The 24,165-nt window shown below is 51.5% G+C and overlaps 1 protein-coding gene across 4 annotated transcripts in view; it reads right to left on the bottom strand.

Moving 5' to 3' along the window:
- The window catches only part of PISD (phosphatidylserine decarboxylase), a 57,632-nt gene that overhangs the window by 13,372 nt on the left and 20,095 nt on the right, over window positions 1–24,165 (bottom strand). For 2 of the 4 annotated variants that reach the window (XM_036761277.1, XM_036761267.1), the window contains exons 2-3: window positions 21,269–21,348; window positions 17,699–17,874 (exon numbers count right to left, since the gene is read on the bottom strand). In XM_036761277.1, the coding sequence (XP_036617172.1) occupies window positions 17,699–17,874; window positions 21,269–21,348 (256 nt within the window). Of the gene's footprint in view, window positions 1–4,687; window positions 4,946–17,698; window positions 17,875–21,268; window positions 21,349–24,165 lie in introns of those variants that run through there. The other 2 variants (XM_036761283.1, XM_036761298.1) reach the window with 2 other exon arrangements.

The following is a 24,165-nucleotide window of genomic DNA, read 5'->3' as shown; positions in this document are numbered from 1 at the left end:
TACAGGAGCTCCCTCCCCCCATCGCCCTCTCCCTTCTGGGGACGCTGTCACCTCCCTAATCCTAGGCACCGGGTCAGTAACAGCTTTGGCCTTCCCTGCCGAGATGGGAGTGCGGGAGGTGATGGAACCCTGTAGCCCACCTTGTCTCTCAGCCACTGTGAACAGCTGGGACCATCTGTGCTTGGAAAATGGCTTCTCCGGCCAATGGTCATGGCTTGGCCCCAGGGCCAGGAGTGCAGGAACTCTCCTCTCCCTGTCCTCGGCATCTTGACTTCCATCTGCCTTAGGTGGGGCCTACTCCTCCAAACACCTCCTGTGTGACCCTTTCTTCAGCTGCCCACACAGAGGAAGGGAACACTAGTCCTCAGATGGTGGGGGGCAGGTTCTCGGTGTTCTAAACAGTCTCACTTGTGTTCCCCAGGAATCCCTTTGTGAGTATGTGTAAGGCCATTCAAGAAGGGTTTGAGAACTGCCAGACTCGTACACATGATAAAGAAGGATTTCTGAGATGCCCAGAACAGCACTTGTTCCCCAGGGTATAGGTGAGGCTTGTGGAGTGTGGGCGATACGGGTGGCCCTGGAGCTGGAAGAAAATCCCCCTGAAGGCCCTCCTTTGGGCTTGTCACATTCCAACAGGAATAGCTGCCACCCCTAACTCTACCAAGTGGAGGTCGAGTCTGTGATCAGAGGCAAACAGGCCTCTACACAAGCTCACCTCGCTAGACCTCCAGGGGAAGTTGGGGCTGAGCCAGCCTCCTTTTCAAACACTAACCAAAGGAACTGGGGTATCGGCCCCAGTGATAGGGGAGGGAGATGGCTGCCAGGCATGACCAGCAGAGGCTGGGGCTCTCCCTGCAACACCAGCTGCTCTTCCCAGGGCTGGGGTTCCTCCTTGGAGGATCAGGTAACATGCTAAATTGGTGCCATCCTACTGACCTCATTCTACACTCGCCAAGCCATCCCACCACTACCTGCTCATACCCCCATGGTACCCCACCAGACACAACACAGACTGCTGTGGGAAGCTGGGAGGCATGGAGTCAGGGAAAGGGGCCTTCCCAGGGTTACCAGGCTCCTCTGAGGACTTGAGACACACATTAGCCAACATTTACTTGTGGCCTCCATCACACTGCCCAGAAAGCCAAAGCAAGAGTCTGAGCTTTAGCATGTCTGCCTGGATTCTCATGCCTGCCGCGGGTGGGGGTGGGGGGGAGAGAAAGCATGATATTCACGCACGCATTGAGGCAGATGAGGACCTCAAGCCCCGGCCGGCCAGCTGAGGCCTGGAGTACAGGCTTCCTGGCTGCTCTTTGGCCCCTGGGGCTGTCGGACAAGGCATCATCTCCCTTTCACTAGACTAGGCCCCAGGACTCCCACCTACACAGCTTGGTGCACAGGCTGCATCTTGTACTCCCAGAGGGATTCATTTGTGACTGTCTAGGGCCAAGGCAGAAAGGGGATGAAATCAGTGGGAGATCAGGGGGTGGGGATAACTGCTTTGTCTCTTTTTTCAAATGGACCGGCCCCTCCATTTTAAAGATGAGGAAATACTGAGAGAGATAAAGCTACTGGCCCCCGGGCTCAGAGGTTTCTGAGGAGGAGCTAGGCCCAATCACTGGGACCCCAGCAGCTTTCTCTTTCCAGATGCTGGGCTGCTAGGGCCCTCTGGCTGGACAACTCCTCCTTCAGTCTCTGGATAATGTAGGGGGCTCTGAAATTCCCTCTTAGCCCAGACTCAGAGGGAAAGCTCCCGGGGGGGAAATCCCAGGAAGAATTCTCTAATAGCCAACAGCTGACCTCCCAATGATCCAGCTCTACTGGGCTGGTCAGCCACCCAATAACCCCAATAATCGCCCTTCTTCTTACTCTATCCAAAGGTGTTCCCTAGTGGGCTCAAGGGACACTAAGCCTGAGGATTTACAGGCCAGGATTAAACATTCAGAGAGGCTTTAAAGCAGGACGACAGGCTGGACATTTTCAAAGAGCCTTGCTCCCAGCCCAAGGACAAGCCAGAAAGTTGGAGGTCTTGGGGTGCCCTAGCCTGGCAGAAGCCCAGAATGGTCTCTTCTTCCCCTGGACCACTAAAGTACCAGGATGGGGACCCTCCAAAGGAAACGACACCCTCTTTTTGCTACCAAACAAGCAGTTACATGTGTGTCGCCTTCCCAGCAGACACCTGGGGTGCCTGGAAGGAGGCACCTTCTTCCTCCAGGCTCATCACTGCACACAAGGCTCCTTCATGGCAGGAGGCCCTGGAGCCCTCCTCAGAACGACATCTTTTATATACACAAAATAAAAGAGGTAGGATTTACAAGGGAAACCAAAGGTTGGTAAGAGCAAAGTTAACTTTCCCCCTAAATTCAGAGAGCCCTTGGAGGGGAGGGCAGGGGAGATCTAGGGATGCCAAGCTGAGCTTCTGCCTTAGAGACTCTCTCTTTACAAAATCACCATCTCTCCCCAGGGGGAAGGACCTTGGGAGTCACCAAGCCCCAGCCTGTGCCTGAGCCAGAATCCTCTCTCCAACCACTGAGGAAGGGTCACCGAGCCTCCCCTTGGGGTCCTCCCGTGACAGGGAGCTCCCTGCCTTTCAAGGTTGCCATCCTGCCCGTGCATACCTCTAGGCACTAGGTTTTTCTTGACACTAAGCCTTAATCTGCCCAGGATCACAGAAGCAGTGAGCTAGAAGGGGCCTCCTCAGCCAGGGGCCTCCCCAGCCTGACACCAAAGGAACTGCCACCAGAACATCACCAACAAGCCCTGCCCAGGGCAATTCCCTCCTCCCCACAACAGCCTTGGGAGATAACTAAAGACAACGGTCTTCTCCAGGCTGCCTTCGGCCATTTCCCACAGCTATTCAGGAGCCTGGTTACCTTCCTCTGAGGCAAGGCCTGCAGAAAAAAGGAACCCAATCCTACATATAAGGGAGCCGGTTGGTGGCCTGCATACCTGTTCACTGAACACAGGACAGGTATTAATTCTATCCAGCTCTGTCCCCTCACCTGTCATCCTCATCCATCTGCCAGCCTTGCCTCCAAACATCTGCTGGCTGTGCCCACAAACCAAAGCCACCCTGCCTGGAGGGAGATCGGCTGCCACCAGGAAGTCTGCCAAGAGGAGCCCCCAACGTCCCCGGTCAGAGCAGCTCCTGGGGAATGAGTGAAGGGCCTTTGTGGAGGCCTGCTCTCGAGGGGGTCAGCCTAGTGGAGGTGGGCACGCACTGCTGGGCTGGGGAAGCCATCGGAGCCATCACCTGCCGAGCGGTGTTGCCCGGCCCCTTTGGGAGCAGTGGAACATTCCAACTGATGACCGGGAAATGCCTCCACTGGCCAGTGACAGGAGGAGGGGGTGGGGCTCAGGCAGCACCTGAATTTCTACTCTGACTGTTTTGGCCCCAAAGCCCAGGCACCTGAGGCTTGGCGTGTGAGGGGGAAACATGGCTTGAGCAGTGTGACTGTCCCCACCCTTTGGGTGACTCAGGTCACTGTGGAGACCCAGCACCCACTCCCAAGGGTGATCTGGGAGAGCAGGTCCGGGGGATGACCAGGTTTTATTTTAACTGAAGTGGTTACAATGGGAAGTAGCCCTGATGGCCCAATGCGCTGTGTGGAGGCAGCCGCCGGCCAGCGTGCAGGCAGTGCAGCTACTTACGGGCAGGCGCTCTGGCAGCTGCTCTGGGGAACTACCTGGGCGAGGACAGGAAACGTAGCTGAGGGCTGGGGAAGGGGCAGGGCGAGAAGCCACAGAGCAAACAAACTTTCCTTTAGAGTGAGGAGAAAAGCGCTTCTTCCTCCCCAGCCACAAAGAGAAGGAAGGTGGAAGGCGGTGTGGCTGCCAGCCTTAGGAACCACCTGATTACTGCCCAGCTACTAACCACGGAAAGAGGGGGAGGTCTGGGATTAGGGTGCGCAGAGGCAATGATCCTGAAGAAGTAAATGAGAACGGCCTGCTGCTGTCTGCATGATCAAGCAGCCCAGGGGCGGGGGAGGCAGAGGGAAGCTGGCGGAGGCTGGCAGAGGCCAGGGGAGGACAGGAGAGGTTGGGGAAGGGCAGAGGAGGCTGGGAGAGGCCCAAGGAGGTCGAAGGAGGCTGGGGGAAACCTGGGGAGACCGGGAGAGGCCAAGGGAGGCTGGGGTCCTGACCTCTGCTGCCTACCCTGCACATCCACATGCTTGAATGGTTCCCTTAGTAAAAGGACCTGGAGCTCAGGGTCCCCACTGCTCACAACTCCTTCAGTGGGAGAGGCCAGGCCCCCTCCCCCCAGCCCGGGCTGCACCGGGTCAGGAGCAGCCTGCCCTGGGGCAGTATCTGCAGAGCTTCCGGAGGCCAGGGGAGGAAGGGAAGAGAAGGGAGGGGAGGAGACAGAGCAGGGGAAGGCAAGGGAAGGGAGGGGAAAGCGGTCAGAGCAGCCAGGGCAACTCTCAGGAAATGGACTGCCGTCACGAAGGCAGTCCATTTCAGCCAGAGAAGGTGGGGGAAATCCCAGGCAACGTTGTCCCAGACTGGGCCGCGCTGTCTGCTGGGCTGGCGAAGCAGAAGAGGCACCCCCGCCCCCACCAGTGGCCCAATTCTGGACATCAGTCCCCTTAGGCCCTGGGTCCTGACCCTCCCCATCCCAAAGTGGCCAAACAGAACCTCCCCCCCTCCCCCGCCAGGAGACAGCCCGGGGGCCATCCCGGCAACTTCTCACTTGAAAGGCCAGCTGGGCTTCTGGGGCAGCAGCAGTTCGGCCGCCGCTGGTCCCTCTCCCAGGTCTGTCCAGGAGCAGCTGGGCCGGCTCCGGGCTTTGTGGGAGAGAGCCCTCCCTCTGGTCCACAGTCCTGGGTGGGTGATGGGGCTCAGGTTTCAGCCATTCAGGCGGCGGCTGGGGAGGGTGGGGGCCATTAAAGCCGCCCCACCAAAGAGCTGCCGGCTCTCCCCCACACCCAGCGGCACCTCTTTCCTCTTTAAGGGGAGGAGCCAAGGCCCAGGCAAACTGAAAGAAAGTGAGGAGGGGACTAGTCTCATGATGTCATCTGCCTTCCCCAGCCTCCTTCCTCCAGGCCACTTCCCAGGGCTGCAAACCAGCAGACTCATCTCAGGGGCTTGGCCAGCCAGCCCGACATCAGGGAGCCTGGATGGCCTGAAATGGGTGGCCAGAAGTGCTCAGAGGAATGGGAAGGAAGGAAGGAAGGGTGCCAGGTTGGGGCAGGGGCCCCAGGAGGAGAGAGCGGCTCCAAAGGCCAGATCAGGGGCCTCTGCTCCCTCAGCCACAAACCACCACCCTGGCAGGTCCCGGTCCACATGCAGGCCACCAAGAGGAATGGGCACGCCATGCTGGCACTGCCCCTCAATGCAACCAATCGGCATGTGTGTTATTCCTGAGAGATGCTCTCCTCACAACAACACATTCTCCAGAAGAGAAAGTGAGCATTTCATACGGCTAGTAGAGGCCCAAGCTGAAACCAAAGGGACTTTGGAGCTTCCCTACACCACAGATAGGACATGGGAAGTGGGCCTGGCCAAGCCATTGCTCTGTGCAGCAGGACCGTCAAGGCAGGGCGTGGTTACCTACCCTGGGCTACAGGAGAGAGGCTTCATGAAAGAGGCCAAACTCCAGGGGGCACCGGAGCCAGGGGGGAAGGAGAATGGGGGGAGGGAGGTGCACAGGAGCTGAGGCCCCGGGGGCAACAGCACTTGTCCAAGGTCACACAGCCAGTGAGTGTCTTTGTGACTCACCCCAGCTGCTGTTAAAAGCCCCACATTCCCAGGGCACTGCATAATTCCTCCCTGTGGTGGCCCAGGTGGCTCAAGGCTCCTGCCTTATAACTAACCACCCCTCTCCAAAAAAAGGCAAAGAATCCAGAAAAATCTCCTCCAAAAGCATCTTTCTTATAGATGAACAAAGTGAGGCCCAGACGAGGAAGGGCCCATCCAAGGCCTTTGGAGGCTGCAGCAGCGCAGCCAGGGAGGGGGAACCACACCATTCATTCCCAATCTACGAACAAGGAAAGGCAGCTCCCACAACTCACAGAATTCACCCATGCTTTCTGTTCTTTCTATACATCCGCACTGGCAGAGTGCAGGACTTGGACTCGTGAGAAGCTGGGTTCAAATCCCACCTGACACACTAGTAGAATGATCGTGGGCCTCAGTTTCCTCATCTGTGAAATGAGGGGGTTGGATGCTATCACCACTGAGGTCCCTTCCAGCTCTAAACCTATGACCCTGAGGGGCAGGGGAAAGGCGTTACTGATCTAGGGACATCTCAGACAAAGAAACTCTTGGTTGGGCAGGTCCTTACCTATCCTAACGCACTTTCAAGCCCTGATGTTCCAGTTTCTGTCATGTATTTGTCAGTATAAAACCTCCACAATCTCCCCGGCCCTCCTCTATTTTTGCTTATGGTATTTTCTCCCACACAAAATATCGTCCTTCTCTTGATGGAGCTGTGAACTAGCCTCGTCATTCTGGAAAATAACTGAGAAATACATCCAGAAAGCCACTAAACTACGTGTTCTTTGACCCAGCAATCTTGCTACTAGGCCTGTACCACCAGAAGATGTACAGATGTACACCAATACTGACAGCAGCTCTTTTTGTGGTGGTGAAGAATTGGAAACCAGGGGGATGCTCATCAATTGGGGATGGCCTAGGAAGGTAAGAGAATCCTGCTGTGAGGTAAGAAATGAAAAAAGGCTCAATTCCAGAGAAACCTGGGAAGACTTGTATGAACTGATGTAGAGCAGAGTTAGCAGGACTGGGAAAATACCATCAGAAAGCTAAGCAGCTTTGAAGGCCCAAGACCTCTCACTGGTGCGGTGAACCACCAAGACTCCACAGCTCCTCTGAGGAAGCCCAGGGCCACCCTCTTCTCAACTTACAGAAGGGGATGTGCCTTTCTGGACACCAACAGTGGCGGGTATGTGTTAATTGAAAGTAAAGCAAACAAAAAATGAAGTCACACTAAAAATTAAAATAAAATGAATGCCATGCTGTCCCAGTCCTCCAAGGGCCTGCTCAAGTACCACCTCCTCCTCCAGGAAGTCTTCCCAGACCACAACTGCCTTGTTCTTTTTTTTTTTTTTAACTCAATTGCTTTTTCAGCTCTGAATTCTCTCCCTCCCCCACACTACGAAGATGTACAGTCAAGCAAAACAGATTCTGTTATTAGCCACGCCAAAAAATTAAAAAAGCCCCAACCCCTGCCTCAATCTGCCATCCTCCCTATCTGGAGGTGGGCAGCATGTTTCTCCCTGGGTCCTCCGGAACCACGGCCAGCCATTTTTCATCGGTTTCCAAGTCTTTCAGAGTTGACTGTCTTTACAATATTGTTACTGTATAAATTATTCTCCTGGTTCTGCTTGCTTCACTCTGCATCAGTTCATACAAATCTTTCCAGGTTTTTCTGAAACAATTCTGCCGTAGGAAACACCAGCACAATGGCATTCGTCACATTCGTGTGCTATTCGGCCATTTCCCAGCTGATGGCGCCAGTCTCCGATTCTTTGCTACCATGAAAATGGCTGCCATCGATATCTGCGCACATATGGCTCCTTTCCCTCTTTCTTTGATCTCTCTGGGATACAGACCTAGTGGTAGCATCGCTGGACTAAAGGCTATAGACAGTTCGGGGCTCTGTGCAGTTACATGTTGTTGTTTACTCATTTTTCAGTCAACCCATCTGGGCTTTTCTTGGCCGAGATCCTGCAGTGGTTTGTCATTTCCTTGTCCAGCTCCTTTCACAGATGAGCAAACTGAGGCAAACAGGGTGAAGTAACTTGCCCAGGGTCACACAGCTAGTAGGTATCTGAGGTCACATTTGAACTCAGGAAGTTGGGTCTTCTTGACTCCTGGCCTGGCGCTCTATTCATTGCGCCACCTAGCTGCCACATCTGGTTATATATGTGCGCGCAGTTCCAAATCGATTTCCAGAATACCCACTGCCTTTTTTCCCACTCAACTCCTATACGCACTTGGCACTCTGGGAAGGTACCACAGGTTTCTTCTCTATGACCTGAGTCTAACACTTCAATTTGACAGAAGAGGGAACTGGGACGTGGAAATGTGCACTGAATCGAACTCCAGGTTAAAAGGAAACCTTCACCACAACAAACACCATTTCAGAGAAGAACTGTGTACATATAGCAAACGTCTTCCCAAGACCTAGCAGCTCCAAATAAGCCTCCTGAGTGACTACACAAAGTTCAGTCCTACAGCAAAGTGGCCCCCCGCGGATGTTCTCCGCACTGAACAGGGAGGGCTGAGAGCTATAGATGAAATGTTTTCACAGATGCTAAAAGCATCCCATTTGTCCCTTTGACGACGAGCTTGAAGCCAAAGAAAGGAACTCACTGGATCCCAGAATTTAAAGCCAGAAGGAAACCAGAGATTGAGTCCAGCAGCTCCAAGAAGGAACTAAGTGCTAGCCAGGGAGGGGACCTGACACACAGAGCCCCGACTGCCAACCCCAAGATCCTTCCTGTCCACCAGGACGTCTCATTATGAAAAAGAACTCTTTGCTAAGACTCCAAACCATTCACTCAACAGAGGTTTCACAGATTCCCAGAATTTCAAAGCTCCAAGAGTTCAGAGAGACACCCAGGCCGCTCCCTGCTGCCTCCTATAGGGACTTGCCCACAGTCACACAGCACGTTAGTGGCTGAGTTTTAACCAGAAAATGATGTCCAGACTATAAGGAATCTCTGACTGCTGGATACTATACTGGACGTTTCTTGGAAGTCAGTGACATGAAATGGCCCAAGGGACGCCATCTGGGGATTAGGATAGTCCCCCTGGTCTGGTTTGCGGGCAGTGGAGGATGGCCTTCTGAGGTTATGGTCCACACAGGACTTCAGCTGAGCAGGAAGTATGAGGGCACTTTCGACGGACTCTAAATTCTCAGGACAGCTCTAGGAGAACCCCCAAGCTGTCCTCTAGACCACGGGAGACAAGTTATCTTAGGATCCTTTGAACCACAAGTCCTTAGGGTCCTCAACCATCTCTGTTCACCCAGAAGTCAAAATGGGGGGTGGGGTGGATAATATTTATAGGGTCACTGAAAGTCAGAGGTGAAAGGGACCAGAAAGATCATTTACAGAAGAAACTGGCCCAATGCTCTTAGTGGAAATTGTCTGTAATTTCAAAGGGGTCCCAACAAAATGTGACCAGTAAAAATCAGCTGTTTAATAGGGAAGATGGAACAGACCGTGGTCTTCTGGTGGACTCCGAGCTGCTCCCACAGCAGCTGAGAAGGCTGGGCTGCATTCAGAGAGAAGTGGCCAGGACTAAGGAACAGGCTCCAGCTCAGCCAGACCACATAGCGATGCCCCTCCGGGTCTGGGCATCACATCCTGGCGAGGGCTCTGAGGAGCTGAAGACTATCCAGGCAGGGGAATGGGGCAGCCCCTCTCTACCTACTCAAGTGCCTCCTCCTGCAGACTGCCCCCTGCCACCCCCATTGTCTTACCTGCTCACTGGCTCCTTCACCACTGCCTACAAACATGCCCAGGGCTCTCACGTTCTCAAACCTTCACTCAGTCCATCCATTCCCCCGACTAGTAGCAAAGCACTTAGCCCCTGCCTCCCCTATGGGCAGGGGATGTCTTTCTCTGCATCCTCAGCACTCCTCCAGATCACCCTTAGGAAGGCTGGCTGAAGGTGTTTGGAATGCTAAACTTGGAGAGGAGGAGAATCATGGGATAGGTGAGAGGCCTCTTCAAGCGAAGAGCATCACAAGGACAAGAATGAGCCTTGAAGACAGGACTAGGAGCACAAACTGAGGCATACTGTGCAGAAACCCTCCCGAACAATCATAGGAGTGGGAGGCCTCGGGAGGCAGGGAGGTCCCCATGAGCAGGGGCTGGAGGCCCTCTCGTTCTTGGCCATCACCTAGAAGAGCTTCTTGTCCAGGTGCAGGCTGACCAATGGCCTCCATGATTTATCCCCAGTCTGGGTAAACACAGATGGGAGAAATGAGCAAAGAGCAAGTCTGGCTGGAAAAGGCCTGGGAATCAGAGAGAAGCGAACACAGCTGCAGCATCGTGCGATTAATTAAGCGCTTAATACACTTTGGGAACTCGCTAAATTAACGTCCTTGCAGAGCATGAAGAGAACAGCAGCTCCCATTTCCACAGTAAGTCAGAGTTTGCAAAGGGCTCTGGGCACATTTGTGATATTCGATCCATGATGCAGGATCACAGGGCTGGGGATATCATTAGCCCCATTTCAGAGATGAGGAAACTGAGTCTCAGTGAGGTCTAGTGACTGGCCCAGGGTCCCAATGCTGGCAAAGCCCATCCTGGCAGCACTGCCCCAGCTGACCTCTCCTGGCCCACAGCCAGGCTTGGTGCTAGGCACTGTGCTAAGTGCTGGCAATACAAAGACAAGAAAAGACCAACAGCTCCTGCCGTCAAGGATTCCGAGTCTAACGGAGGAGACAACAGGAAAGTGACAGATATGGACAAAGTCTCAGAGGGAAGAGGCTAAGATGAAGGACTGGCTCAGGCTTCCTGCAGAAGGTGGGGCTTCAGCTGAGACCTGAAGGAAGCCCGAGAAGCCAGGAGGCAGAGAGGAAGAGGGAGAGGGACAGCCAAGAGGCTGGTGTCACCGGATCACTGACTATGTGGAAAGGAAGAGAAAGGCTGGGATGGCAGCAAGGACCCAGATCCTGAAGGGCTCTGAATGCCAAACAAGAGGTGACGGACTCCCTGGAGTCTCGGGGGCTAGCCTGCCTCCAGAGGGCTGGGGGTGCTGAAGGGACAGTGGCCCGCCCACCGGGCAAAAGGAGGAAAAGCAGCTGCCAAAAGGGGCAGAAGGGCTGAGCTGCTGGGCCCCAATGGGAGCCCCCAGCCCAGGATCAGGCAGGCTTCTTTCACCTCACCCCCATCCCTGAGTCTGCCTTCCTGCCCTGACACTGTAACATGGGGAATTACGTTCCTGCCGTCACAAGTCAGAGCTCGGGCTGCAGTTTCCCAAGGAAACACCAGGAAGCGCTGTTCTCGGGTTCAAAGGTGCTATGCATTTGGCCTGACCATGATGTTCTGACAGAGGCCTCTCGGCCCTCGGGCTGCCATCCCAGGCTGACAAACCTGTCCGCTTTTCCCTACGCACGGTTGCCCCTCTCCCACCTCCCTACGCCTGCAATTCCATTCAATAAACTCTCACTAAGCCCCTATCACATGCCAGCCACTGGGCCAGGTGCTGGGGACACAAGGGCAGAAAGGAAAAGAGTCTCTGGCCACAAGAAAATATGTGAAAGTACCAAATAATCTGTTGGGGGCAGGGGAGCCCTGGCAGCTGGGCTGGCATTAGGCAAGGCCTGAGCTGAGGAGCAAGGCCCAGAGGCAGGGAACGGAAGGTCACGTCCAAGGAGCAGCGCGCAGGGCCATTTAGCTGGGACACAGAGTGCGTGTGGGGAAGAATGTGAAGGCAGTCCAGAAGAAGAGGCTGAACCAGACTGTGAATCGCTCTAGATGCTGCAGGAGCTTGGATCTTCTCCTAGAGGCAGCCGGGAGCCAGGGACATTTCTGGAGCAGCAGCATGACGTGGCATCACTGGTGGTGGAGTGGAGGACACTTTAAAAGCTAATTAGCAGGGCTAGTGATGAGGACCTGGCCTAGGGGAGCAATGAGGAATGGAAGGAGAAGGGAAGGGAGGTGAACAGTGCTCCAGAGACAGAATCCACAACCCTTGGGGAGTGACGGGAGACGGCTGGCAGATGAATGGATGATAGGGCACACTTGGCAGGAAAAGGAAAATGAGGAAGGGGGTGTCTGCAGAAAAGCTAATTGGTCCTGTTCTGGACATGAGGTCGAGGTGTCCAGGGGACCACCAGAGGAGATGTCCAGCAGACAACTGGTGAGGAGGGCTGCCTGTGGGAGTCATCCACATTCCCTCATCTGTAAAATAAGGCAGTGGGGCTTTGGGGAGTCTTTCCTAGCCTTAGGTCTAGGCCAGCGCTGGGGAACCTGTGGCCTCGAGGCCACATGTGGCCTTCTAGGTCCTCAGGTGCAGCCCTTTGACGAAACTAAACTTCCCAGAACGAATCCCTTCATAAAAGGATTTCTTCTGTGAAACTTGGACTCAGTCAAAAGGCTGTACCCCAGGACCTAGAAGGCCATGTGTGGCCTGGAGGTTGCAGGTTCCCTAGCCCTAGACCAGCTCGTCCCCATGCGGCATTGCTTCGGCTGCTTGTCCCTCATGCCTGGAATGTTCTCCCTCTTCCGCTCCAACTACCTCCCTGGCTTCCTTGTCACTCTTGTTTAGTCGTGTCTGACTGTTTGTGACCCCATTTGGGGTTTTCTTGGCAAAGATGCTGGAGTGGTTTATCATTTCCTTCTCCACCCATTTGACAAATGAGGAAGCTGAGGCAAACAGGGTGAAGTGACTTGCCCAAGGTCACACAGCTGGGAAATGTCCAAGGCCTGATATGAACTCAGATCTTCCTGACCCCAGGCCCAGGGCTCTGTGCACTATGGCACCACTCAATGCCTTTAAGTCCCAACTAAAATCCCATCTCCTACAGGAAGCCTTCCAGGGCCTTCCCCTGTTAAGTATTTCCTATTTCTCCTGCATATAGCTTGCTTTGTCCACATTTGTTTGTTGCTGCCCCATTAGACTGTAAGCCCCCTGATGGCAGAGGCTGCCTTTTGCCTCTTTTTGGCACCCCCAGTGCTTAGCACAGTGCCTGGCACACTGTACATGCTAAATAAATGTTTGAGGACTAACAGTGGCCCTGTGACTAAAGTCACCTGGGAGGAAGGACAGCAGCGAACACAGATGGGCCACCTAAGCTTGTGGGTAAGGGAAGCCTGGAGTTTGACCATGGAACATGAGCATGTACCTGCAGCTCCTGAAGGGGGCAGGCTCTGGCCAGGAGAGCACAGGCGGGGAGGCAGGGTTAGGGAGTGAGCTGTCCCTCCATCATGGGCACTGGGCAGTGCTGACACCCCCGTAAGAACAGAAGGGCTGGTGACCTCCTTGCTGTCCTGTGGAGCCCACACCCAAAGGCCAGGCTGGCCTTCCTGCCCATCTCCAACTGCACGCCAGCCTGCAACAGGAAGGGCCTAAGGGTCTCCTAATTCTGAAGCACAGCCACGAGGAGACAGTCCAAAGGACCCTGACAGGCTGAGAACACCCACAGAAAGTGTGTTTGCTCCTCCTCTGTGTACTTTGGACTCTCAGGAATGCCTCAGTTTCCCAAGTGTCAACAGGATTCATGCTGCCGGAAGAGGAGGAGGGCCCACGGAGCCACGCTGAAGAGATGCTGGTGGGAACAAACCTTGGCATGGTGTGGCCTGCCCTCCCGTGCTAAGGAGCACCTGGTACACTGACACAAAGCCCCTCCTCCCCAGCTATGGGACGGGCCCAGGAGAAGGCACAGATGCTCGACTGCTCCCTTATTGCTATTAGCCCCATGAAGACAGATCTTTGGACTGGAAAGGTGGAATAAAGATGGCAATGCGGCACGAGAAAGTTGAGGATGTGGTGAAAGAAGACCCTGAAGCCCTCCCATGTTTCTATAGTGTCTGAAGGGGCAGAACACATCCACATGCAGTTGCTGATCTCTCAGGAGCCATGGAGGCCAGCAGAGGGACGAAGGTCCTGGTTTCTGAAAGGAGCAGAAGGTGGGTCTGCAAATGCCGCCCTCCCCCCCAACCTGGGCATCCTGCCTTCTACAGGGAGTCCCCCCCGCCTCGCCCCGAGTAGAGGCACTCAGTAGAGGGAGGGCATGAGCAAGAGGGTGGGGATGGGCCACACACTCACACATGGTGCACACATCGACAGAACTGCAGTCAGACACCGTGGGTCTATATGAGTTTGATAGCAACCTCAGGTATAACTCTCGAGCAGACATCTCAAATTAAAACAGCCCCTAAAGGTCATCTGGTCCACTTCATTTTACCCAAAGCAGAAAGTGAAGGTCAGGCCACCCAGCCAGGAGGAATCTGAGGTAGGATTTGAACCTGGGTCTGCCCCAAGGAGCTTTCTAGGCTATTTTAGCCAAAAGACAAAGTCTTGTGACTCAAACCAGCGTCGTCCCAGCACCTGACTGTGATAACCCCAGCAGAGGACACCAGAAACCTGAGAAAGGGGAATGGCCGGTCACTCAGCACCAGGCTGGGGGCGACCCAGCGCACAGCAGGCTGAACAAGCCCCACTTCTCCTTTGGACAGGTGGGCTGGGCTACTGGGCCTGGGCTTCACTAAGGCACCTGACAAAGGCTCGATGGGAAACAAGGAAGATGCAGACTGAGTGAGAGCAGAGAGTTAGGTGGGATCAGAGCTGTCTGAAACACGATCCCCAGAAGTGGTGGTGAGAGGCCCAATGCCAACCTGGAAGCTGCATGCAGGGCCAAACGTGGCACCTCCCCAGATGGCCCAGGACATGGTGGGAGACCTTGTCCTTTTTCAAGCTAAAAAGTGACAAGGGGAACAGTAGGCTAGAATGGACTAGAGAGAGAAAAACAAAACTGTGAACCCCAATACTCAGGTTCAAAACAGCAACTTAAGTACAGGGCAGAAGGCACACACTTACACTGTGTGCACACATGAACGCACATACATATGGACACTGTGTGCACATATATGTATGCATGCACAGGGGATGTGCCTGAATGTACATCTGAATAGAAGGTGCACACACCAATGTGCACACCCACACAAGGCACAACGCATGCACACACGTGTACAATGCACAGCACATGCATACATATGCACCCACAAAAGACACAATGTGTGCACACATGCATGGGCAAGGCACACACACGTGCACAATGCACGGCACACAGATACATAATGTAATGGCAAGCAAGGTGGGCCTTTTTGCTGTTTTTTCTTTCGGAGTGCTTCTCAGCACTGAGGCAATCAAGTGCCTTTGATTGAGTCTTGCCTTTGTTTGAATCAAGAGTCTTTGATGAGCTGCCTGAGTCACATGGGTTTCAGTCACACGGTTGTGACGCCCCCTGTGGGCTGACCCTGAACAAGTGCATATGTACTCGGAGGTTAGCATTTTGCTTGGGGGGCTCCCTCACTGGAAGGGTGTTTGTGTGATTTGGGCAGCCATTAAGAAGTCTGCCGGCTTTGAAAACCCAGATGTGGGTGCTTCTTTCTCTGGTAACTATGTATGTATTGCTATGGACAGACGTTTCGAAGCCCTGTCTGCTGACTGTGTTATTTGCTTTGTTTATATGATTTCTGCTTGTTTGCTCTGAGGTTCAAGGTGCTGAACTAAGTGAATGATATAATGTATGTTTAATTAAAGTGAGGTTGTAAACCCCTTAAAGTTGCTTTCTGTAGAAAAGCAGAGCAAAGAACCTGTGCTGGCAGGGCGGGGGGAGAGGGGGCCCGATGGGATAATACAACATAGGACTTCAGAAGCCAGTGCAACCACGTGACGATTCAGAAACCCTCCAGAACCTCAGATCCTCATGTGATCACAATCAGCAAAGCGCGCCCAGAGAAGTGCTTTCCTCACCACAGGGATGTGCAGTGAGCCCGGAGGGAGAAGCAGGGCCAGGCCCCCAGGTTTAGCATTCTTCCCAACCTGGCTACCCTGCTCCTCATCACTTCCTGTATGTTCTTAGACTGAATAATGGCAAAGGGAAGAAAACATGTCTGTGCTAAGTGTGAGCGGGCGCGCTGAGGAAGATGTCTCAGGGGAAGGCAACGTAAAAATATAACGAAAGACAAAGCAAACGTAGAAAAGGGGACGGGTTGGCGGGGTTGGGAGGACATCTGGCAGGGAGCTAGAAATGGGCCGCTGGAACTTAAGAGAGAGGTAAGGGCTGGAGTCCAGAGGGCCAAGGTTACGCCTAGAGCTAGGAGCCCCTAAAAGGCAGGCTTCCAAGGGAGAAGAGAGAAACAAATGAAGACAGCTGAGGAAAAAACCTACACTTGGGAAAGGTGAAGAACCAGAGAAGGAATAAGAGTCAGAGAGGGGGATGGGAGAGGTGACCAGGCTAGGGAGTGACCAGCATTGAGGATGACGCGTGCACTTCTGGCGACCCACTGAGGGACGATTTCAGGGTGCCAGCTGGGACAGGCAGGCCTGACCTGACTGCCCACGTGTCATCAGGGCTCTCAGATGGGCAGGTGTCTCCACCTCCCGTGGCCTGATGCCTCACTGACTAGATGGCATCTGCAGAGGGAGGCGCTAGGTGCCACGGCCTCATTGCTGCGTGCTCTTGCTCCGTGAGGGCAAAGCAAACCTCCCCTTTTGCTAAACATTCAGTGACTTGGGACTGAGGAGGGGGTCACAGAAGCGGCTGGCAAAAGATCAGCGCCTCAGAGGGACTGCTGGTGACTCCCTGCTCAAGGGGACCGAAGCAGCTATTCGCAGGCCTGATAACAATAGAGTTCTGTTGTCTTGCCAGGGGAAAGCCTCCCAGGACTTAGCAAACCAACCTGAGGGGAGGAGGGACTGCACCAGGGAGGGGCAGTGTCAGAGGAGAGAAGGGAGCAGATGCAAGATACATTAGGAAGGTAAAATCAACAGGCCCTGGTACCAGACTGCATGAGGGCTGAGAGACTGAGGAACTGAGGGGACACCTGGGTGGGAATCCTGGAGGAGAGAAAGATCCCAAGGAGAAAGAAGCCTTGGCCCTGGCCAGGGGGAAGCAATACTTCCTTCCAGCCAATGGTGGAGGAGGGAAGAAGTGGGGCGAAACAAAGAAGTCCTGAGCTAAAGGGGAGACATCCTCCTCAGGACAAAGGCACCAGCCATAAGCCCTCCATCTCCCATTCCCATCCCATGCCAATGATCTCGTTCACCCCACTTAGGAACCAAGCTACCTAGCCCTTCTCCCCCAAATGATCCCTTCCCAAACATCCCCTAATAAGCAAAGGCACGACACTACAAAATACAGAGTCCTCCCAAAATGACTCGTGCTGGTTTTTGGTGTAGCATACTCAGAGTGGTATGAGAGCCGTTTTGTGTCTCATGTTACACGGACTCCTTCCCGTCAGCTGGTGCGGGGGTGGGGGGCGGTTTGGGATTAGCAGAAGATCTGGACAATAAGAGTCATAAACAAATGGTTCTTACACATTAGCTACTTTTAAGAAAAACAGATTGGCTTCCCAAGAGAGGACAAAAGAGGATAGGGCCCTTTGGGAAAGGCAAATTCCATGACTTGAACACACCTCTGACCAAAAAACACTTCCCAGAATCTGAAAACATCCAAGCTCATTTGTCTTGTTTTGTGTAGACAGACTCTGGGGAGTTATGGTCACCTGAGCAGGAAATTGGCGTGTCCAGATTAAGTTACCACCCATGACCTGGGTATCCAAGAGGTTGATAAGCATCTCATGGCAAAGGAACTGGGAATCTTTGTTCTAGTCCTTAATCTAAACTTATCCACATCACAAAACTGCCACACAATGATGCTCAAACAGCAGACTGAGAAGCCTTGGGCTGCAGTAGCAGAGATGCCAGGGAAACCACAGATACAAGCCCTAAGTGACTTCAGGTTACTAAGAGAACCATAGATAACGAAGACTGCAATGACCAGAAGATGGCCCCACATGCGTCAGCCACAGGAGGAATCTGCAACTGTGGCCGCTGGCTTTGTGTAGGTGGGAGCCAGCCCAAGACATCACAATCAGGACAACAGGAAGGGCTTCCAATTTAGGTTAGAGGAGGAAAAGGGAGAGGGCAAGGGAGAGTATTCAAGAAAAAAGAGAGATCGCGCGATGTAGGTTACAAACATCAGCAAGTGTCCTACCTCCCACTCTCCTGCAAGCCTGGGTGGGACCTCCAGGCCCAGCCTCTCCAGCTGCCGATCCCTGTAATTCTCATACTGACGGTACCCGGCATACCCGCCGCCTGTGGCCACCACGAAATGGAACGGGCGCAGGCGGAATAGTGCCCGGGAAGTGGCCGTGTGGAACTTCCTCGCATCTGTAACAGAAGTCAGGTAAGTTGTGAGCTGGGGTGGCATGGCTTCAGAGCATGGTTAGACAAAGGTAGCACTAGCAGAGACCAGATAGGGATGGGTCTCCACTTATTAACTCGAGGGGAGACTTCTCAGAATGAGCAGGTACCACCCTGGCCATGAGACACCAATGGAGGAGGAACCATGCAGCCTAAGGACCCTGCTGATCTCCTAGGAGATCAGTGACACTGAAGATAACAGCAAAAAAGATAGAAGCAGAGGAGAGGAGGCATTTCTGGTCACAAAAGGCCTTTTCCTCTTCCAAGGTTATTTCCAAAAGGTGAAGTCAGAGGGTCAAATTGTCTCAATTCCTGCCAAAGAAATTCAGGGTTTAATCTCATTCAGTTTCTGGTCACATTCTGCACCTGAACAGAGTTTAGAATGGGACCAAAGAGGCTCCTTCAGCACCTGCCCCCAATCAAGTTCTCAAACTAAAAGACCCAGTTCAATGAATGCAAACAGAAAAAAGGCAGAATGTTACATTTCCAATAAACCTCAACAGCTAGGGGCTACATGGTGTCCTCACCAAAGTTACTCTCTGAGGCTCACCTGAGCACAGAAGTGGCCCTTGAAGCCCCCTCCCCCAGGTGTGAGACAAAGTTGGGAGGCTTCAAGAAAGGGCACGAGAAGGCCTTGAGTGCTGACCATCTGTCTGAGGGCCAGCACAGCTAGGGGTGAACCTCACTGCCAGGAGGCTGGGCATGAAGCGATGGATCTGGGGCCACAGGGACTCACAAAATAGAAAAAAAAAACCCACCCACAAACTGTCCCTTGGTTCAATGAGATGGGCTTTTTTTTTTCCCACAGTGGCTGTGGCAGGAATCAGGGAACAAGTCACCCAATTTTTAAAATGTCCACAAACTGCACAAGTGAGATTCACTCAAGAGAAGAGGGGGCGGAGAGGGGGGCAGAGGTTGGGCCACAACCAACACCAGGAGACATAGAAGACCCACCCACACCTATGACAGCACAGGTTGGCCCATGCCCTGAGCAACTGGTCTCCTGGTCTCTTTTATTTTCCTCCTTCTTTCTGAAATCCTGGAGGAAGAGGAATTTGCCCTGACTGAGCCATTGAGGTGGCTGCTTTCTCTACCCATGTTCAATTTAGATTTCTTTTCTGTACTCCATTTTATCCCATTCAGGTATGTATTTCGCTGACTTGTACCAGCCCAAGGAGTGAAAGCCAGAGGCACTCTTCTTTTCTGGGGGGGGTGGGTCAGGGAAGGACAATGCAAACAGCTATCTCCAGCTACTCACAAGAACTCACGTGGAGGCCCAATGGGAAGATAATTCATGCTCCTTTAAAAAACTCAGTGATCTTCCTTTCACAACTAAGGGTAGGGGATGAATTCTTAACCAAAAAAGCGATAGAGGCAGTTGCGAGAGATAAAATCTATCATTTGGATTGTGTGAAATCTAAAAAGCTTTTGTACAAACAAATTTAATATATCTATGATAGGAAGAGAAGCAGTTGATTAGGGAAAAAAATCTTTGTATTAAATATCTCTGATGAGGGTTGGCTGTCTTAAGATATATAGACAAGAGAAATCTCAAAGACCAAAAGCCATTCCCCCACAGGTAAAATGGTCAAAGGATATGAATGGTCATTTCTCAAAAAGAACCATATGAAAGAATGTTCCAGGAAATTAATTGTAAGAGAAATGCCAATCAAAACAACCTTAACGTTTCAGCCGATACCTGGCAAACAGAGAAAGGACAAAAGATGGGAAGAGTCAATGGGGTAGAGACTACGGAAAGACAGGCACCCTGATCTGCTGGTGGCAGAGCTGGGAACTGGAAAGGGGAAAACAACCATCTTAGAATGAAGCTGGGAATTACGCAGAAAAAGTCGTTAGAAGGTCCAGACCCTTTGACAAAGCAATTCCTCTACTAACCATTTACTTCAAATAGGTCACTGACAAAAACAAAGGCTCCATATACACGAAAATAATAAACATTTTGGTGTATATGGAGCCTTTCTAAGGAGCAATGCTTTTGTGGCAGCAAAGAACTGGAAACAAGGAGAAAGGTGCCCATAGACTGGGGGATGGCTAAACAAACGAATGTGACGGGGTAGTCTTGTGCTATAAAAATGTAAAGAATAGGACAAATACAGAGGCTTGGAAAGGCTTACATGGATTGATGCCAAGTGAGGTGAGCCAGGCCAAGAAAATAACATAGACAACAACCAGGTAAATGGAAAAACCATGAAAAAAAAATCAAAAGTGAACACTGCAAGATTTAATACAAACTATCTGACCCCAAAGAAGAGGCATAAGAGGCTCCCTCCCCACTCCTTTGCAGAAGTAGAAGGTGCACACAGGTGGATCACTGAACTTGATTTTCAGAGTGTTTTGATTTATCAATCAATTTTGCTCATGTTTTCATTAAAAAAGTCTATTATACGGGATGGCTCTTTGGAAGGGGGATGGAAGAAGATGAGGGACAACTGGGGAAATCTTGACAATCTAAAAAATATCGATAATAATTTATTTAAAAAGTAACAAGAAAAGAAAACGAACATTGCAAAATTACAAAAAGCAAGGTGGGCCTGAAAAAGAAAAATGTGAGGGCATCTCTCCTCCATCTTCTGTTAGGGAAGTATGTGTGTGTGTGTGTGTGTGTGCATGTGGTGTGTGTGTGTGTATGTGTAAGGATCTCCAAGAATATGGAACATTGCATAGAATCTCATACTTTTTAATGTACTGATTGGTTTTGCTGATTTCTTTTCTTTCTCTTCTTCCCTCCCCACTGCCCCCTTCAATTCTCTGTTAAAAGGGCTGGCTCTCTAAGGGGAGGAAGAAGAATGCAGAGGGATATCGAGGTGATACAGAAACAAAAGCTAGCCATGAAAATAAAAATCAAAAAGCAATTCATCTTGAGAGCCTTCTGCTGCCCCTTCCCTCATGTCTCATTCAAATGACCCTTCCATAGCCTATGATGGCATTGGGGCAGGGGCTCCTTCCACCCATCAATAATTTAGGGGAAGGTCTTGGAGAACATCTCTGTAGCCCAACTGCACAGCCCTGCAGCAGCCAGCCTGGCCACTTGCTGGAAGAGGGAAGGATCCTAATCTCTGCCTTTCCCACTTTGGTCCCTAAGTGTCCATCGGCACCCAGAGAAGTCTCAGCACACTGCAGAGTAGGGAAGGCAATGCTTCAGAGATTCATATGGGCAGCCACACGTTTTAAGAGGGGTTCAAATAGCAAACTACAAGACATCCCTCTGTAATATGAGAGCAACTAAATGACCAGCTTGATCATGAGCCGGGAGCTGCCTTGAGGACAACAGGTGTGCTCTGGCCATGTGGACATCAGCAGAATCTGCCCACCAAAGCGCAAGAGCGGAACTGCTACTTACCAGTGCGAAATGGGTGGCCAGGCAGCTGCTTCCAGGATGGTCGAAAATGGCTCAGGAAAGTATTTCTCCACTGATGGACGCTGCAATTGGACAGAGGCACAAGGAAAATACAGTTTTAAGGAAAAGTGAATAACTCATTCAGCCAGTACTGACCAACTGCCCACTTGGTGCTAACAATCGTAACGGATCCACAGGAAAAGCAGAAGGGCCACTCTCTGACTCCAAGGGCTTACAGTTCAGGAGGGGCCCTTGAGTGAGCTCCCTACTTCTGGGCCTCAGGGTTGGACTACAACACAGATATAAAGAGAATAAATGGCAGGCTGTTCAAATGCAGTACAGAGGTCAAAAGCGCTAGAGAAGTTTGGAAAATAAAAAAAAAAAAACTTGTTTCTGATTGGGGAGCCTAGGGGAGGGAAACTTCCCAAGGAAGAGACATGTGACAGAAGTCTTACAAGAGGAGGAGGATCTCTACAGGCAGTGGTTGGGGGAGAAGAGCATTCTCAGAAGAGGCGCCATCCTAACCTCAGCAGGGAGGCATGCAGCACACAGGGTTTGCCAGCATGGTTGGAACAGAAGACACATGAACAATCACAGAAGAAGAGAAGAGCTGGGAAGCAAAAAGACCCAGCCAAACATGGAGGACATTTGATACAAAATGAAGAAGAATGGTCTTCATTCATTAAGACACAGAAAACTCCTGAAGAACTAGTGGGGGGTGGGGGTGGAAAGAGGAGGAAGATGCTTAAAGTAAAACTGAGAAAGACTGGAGCAAGAATACCAATTGGGAGTAAAAGGAGTCCAAACTAGGAATGATGGCTATGGAAATAGAACATAGTAGATTGGACAAGATTTCTGATCTCAGCCCTTAAAAAAAGGCAAAGAATACCATTCAGAAAAACGTCAACTAAGAAAACCTCATCTATCATACGGTAGGATTTCCACCACTTTAGGACAGAAATTTGTTTTTAAAAGGGAGGAGGGGTTGGGGAACAGGGTCCAGACCTATGAGTTCATGGTAGAAGAGTACTCCGAGCATAGAAATTCACTCCACTAACAGATCAGCCACTCCTTGGTGACTTACAGAATTAGATTTGCCTGGGGAAACCCAAGATTTGCCCAGGGATACTGAGCTATTTATTATGTGTCAGGAGCAGGACTCAGGTCTTCTAGGGATTCTCAAGCTTCCAAACTCTAACCCAATGAAAGAATCACCATTTCAGGGACCACCTAGGCTTCACTTTTGTCTAGTCACACCATATCCACACATCTGACATGAAGAGAAAAAAAGCAAACTGCTTACCCACCAGTGCCGTTTATGCCTAGTTTGGGAAGAACAAAGTTTATCCAACCATAATCCATAAAACTAGGGTTCCATGGGGTGATTTTAATGATTGGATTTTTTTTTCATATTTGAAGTTTAAACTAAAACATTTCTAACTTTGGTTCTTTTCCTCTCTATCTCTAAAGGAGGTGAAGAGAGGAACACATGAACCAGCAGTCAGAGTCAAAGCTCCACCAATAACATCTAGAGTGACTGTGGGTGAGGCACTTCTTCCCTCCTTCAAGAAATGAAAGAGTTGGATGGGATGCTCACTAAGATCTCCTCCAATACTGATGAGCCATATTCTGAAGTCCCTCCCAATCCTGAATTCTGTGTTTTATTAGGAAACAGGAGACTATCATCAATGGGGAACAAGGATGATGAAGGGCCTAAAGTTCCTGCCATATAAAAAGACTGCTAAAGAAACTGGTGGTGTTTGGCTTAGAGAAGCCTCAAAGAAGCCAGGGTAACTGGCTTGAAGTGTTTGAAGGCCTGTCACAGGGAAGAGGAATTAGCCTTGTCCTGCCTGATACCAGAAGACGAGCACTAAAGACAATAGGCAGAAGCTGCAAAAAAGCAAATATAGATTTAATACAGGGAAAAACTTCTGAATAATTAGAGTGATTTCCAAGTCAAATGGAGTTCCCCTTCCAACTGGATGCCTTCCAGCAAAAGCTGAATGGTGACCATTCAGCAGGTACACTGGAGGAAGGGTTCTTATTCCAGTCTGGCGTTGATGGGTCATCGTGAAAGGGATAGCTGTGTCTAATCAGCTATAACGTTTCCTCACTCGTGCTTCCTCCACAACCCCTGTGTCTAACCTCTCATCTCCTCTCCCCTCACACTGCTGCTGCCATAATGCAGGCCCTGACCATCTCCTGTCCCCAAGCTCTCCTCCCTCCCATCCAAGTTCTCCACAGAGCAGCCAAAGCACATCTATTCCTGAAGCAGGGGTCTGACCACGTTTCTCCTCAGCTCAACCAGCTCCAATAGCTCCCTTTCGCCTCTAGGATCAAACACAGACACCTTGGCTTGACCTTTAATGTCCTTCATAGTCAGAATGCCCCTGCCCACCTGTGCCCAAGCTTCTTACACATGACTCTACTCTCTTACACATGACTCTGCTTCATATACTCCACAGTCCAGCAAGCTGGGCTTTCTTGCCACTCCTCACACCCATTTCATCTCCTATCTGTGTCTTTATGATTCCATGGGGGAGTTCCTTCCCAGCACTTCTCAGAAATTTATGTTTTTCTAAATTCCAAATCCTGAGGGAAAAAAATCAGTCAAGAAACTGGAGGATAGCATTAGGATTCTCTTGTGAGAACTAAAGGTTAACAATCAACAAAGAGACATTAGCGGTTCAAAGGAATCCACTGATATCAAGCTGAAAGCCAGAGCAAGAAATGTTGACATGCAGAGTCCAAGAAGAAGGTCAACACTTCCAGGAACTGGGTCGGAGCCCAAAGGAGAGCAGCAGTCCCGATCTAATCGGTTAGCTGGCCTTTCAAGTGCTGCCATGTTCTAAGTGGGTGTTTGTGGTTCTGTCTGCTGCTAAGGATGAGTCATTCTGGAA

This window comes from Trichosurus vulpecula, chromosome 1 (assembly GCF_011100635.1).
Source record: "Trichosurus vulpecula isolate mTriVul1 chromosome 1, mTriVul1.pri, whole genome shotgun sequence".
NCBI lineage: Eukaryota > Metazoa > Chordata > Mammalia > Diprotodontia > Phalangeridae > Trichosurus > Trichosurus vulpecula.
This window is presented reverse-complemented; position numbering and strand designations above follow the sequence as displayed.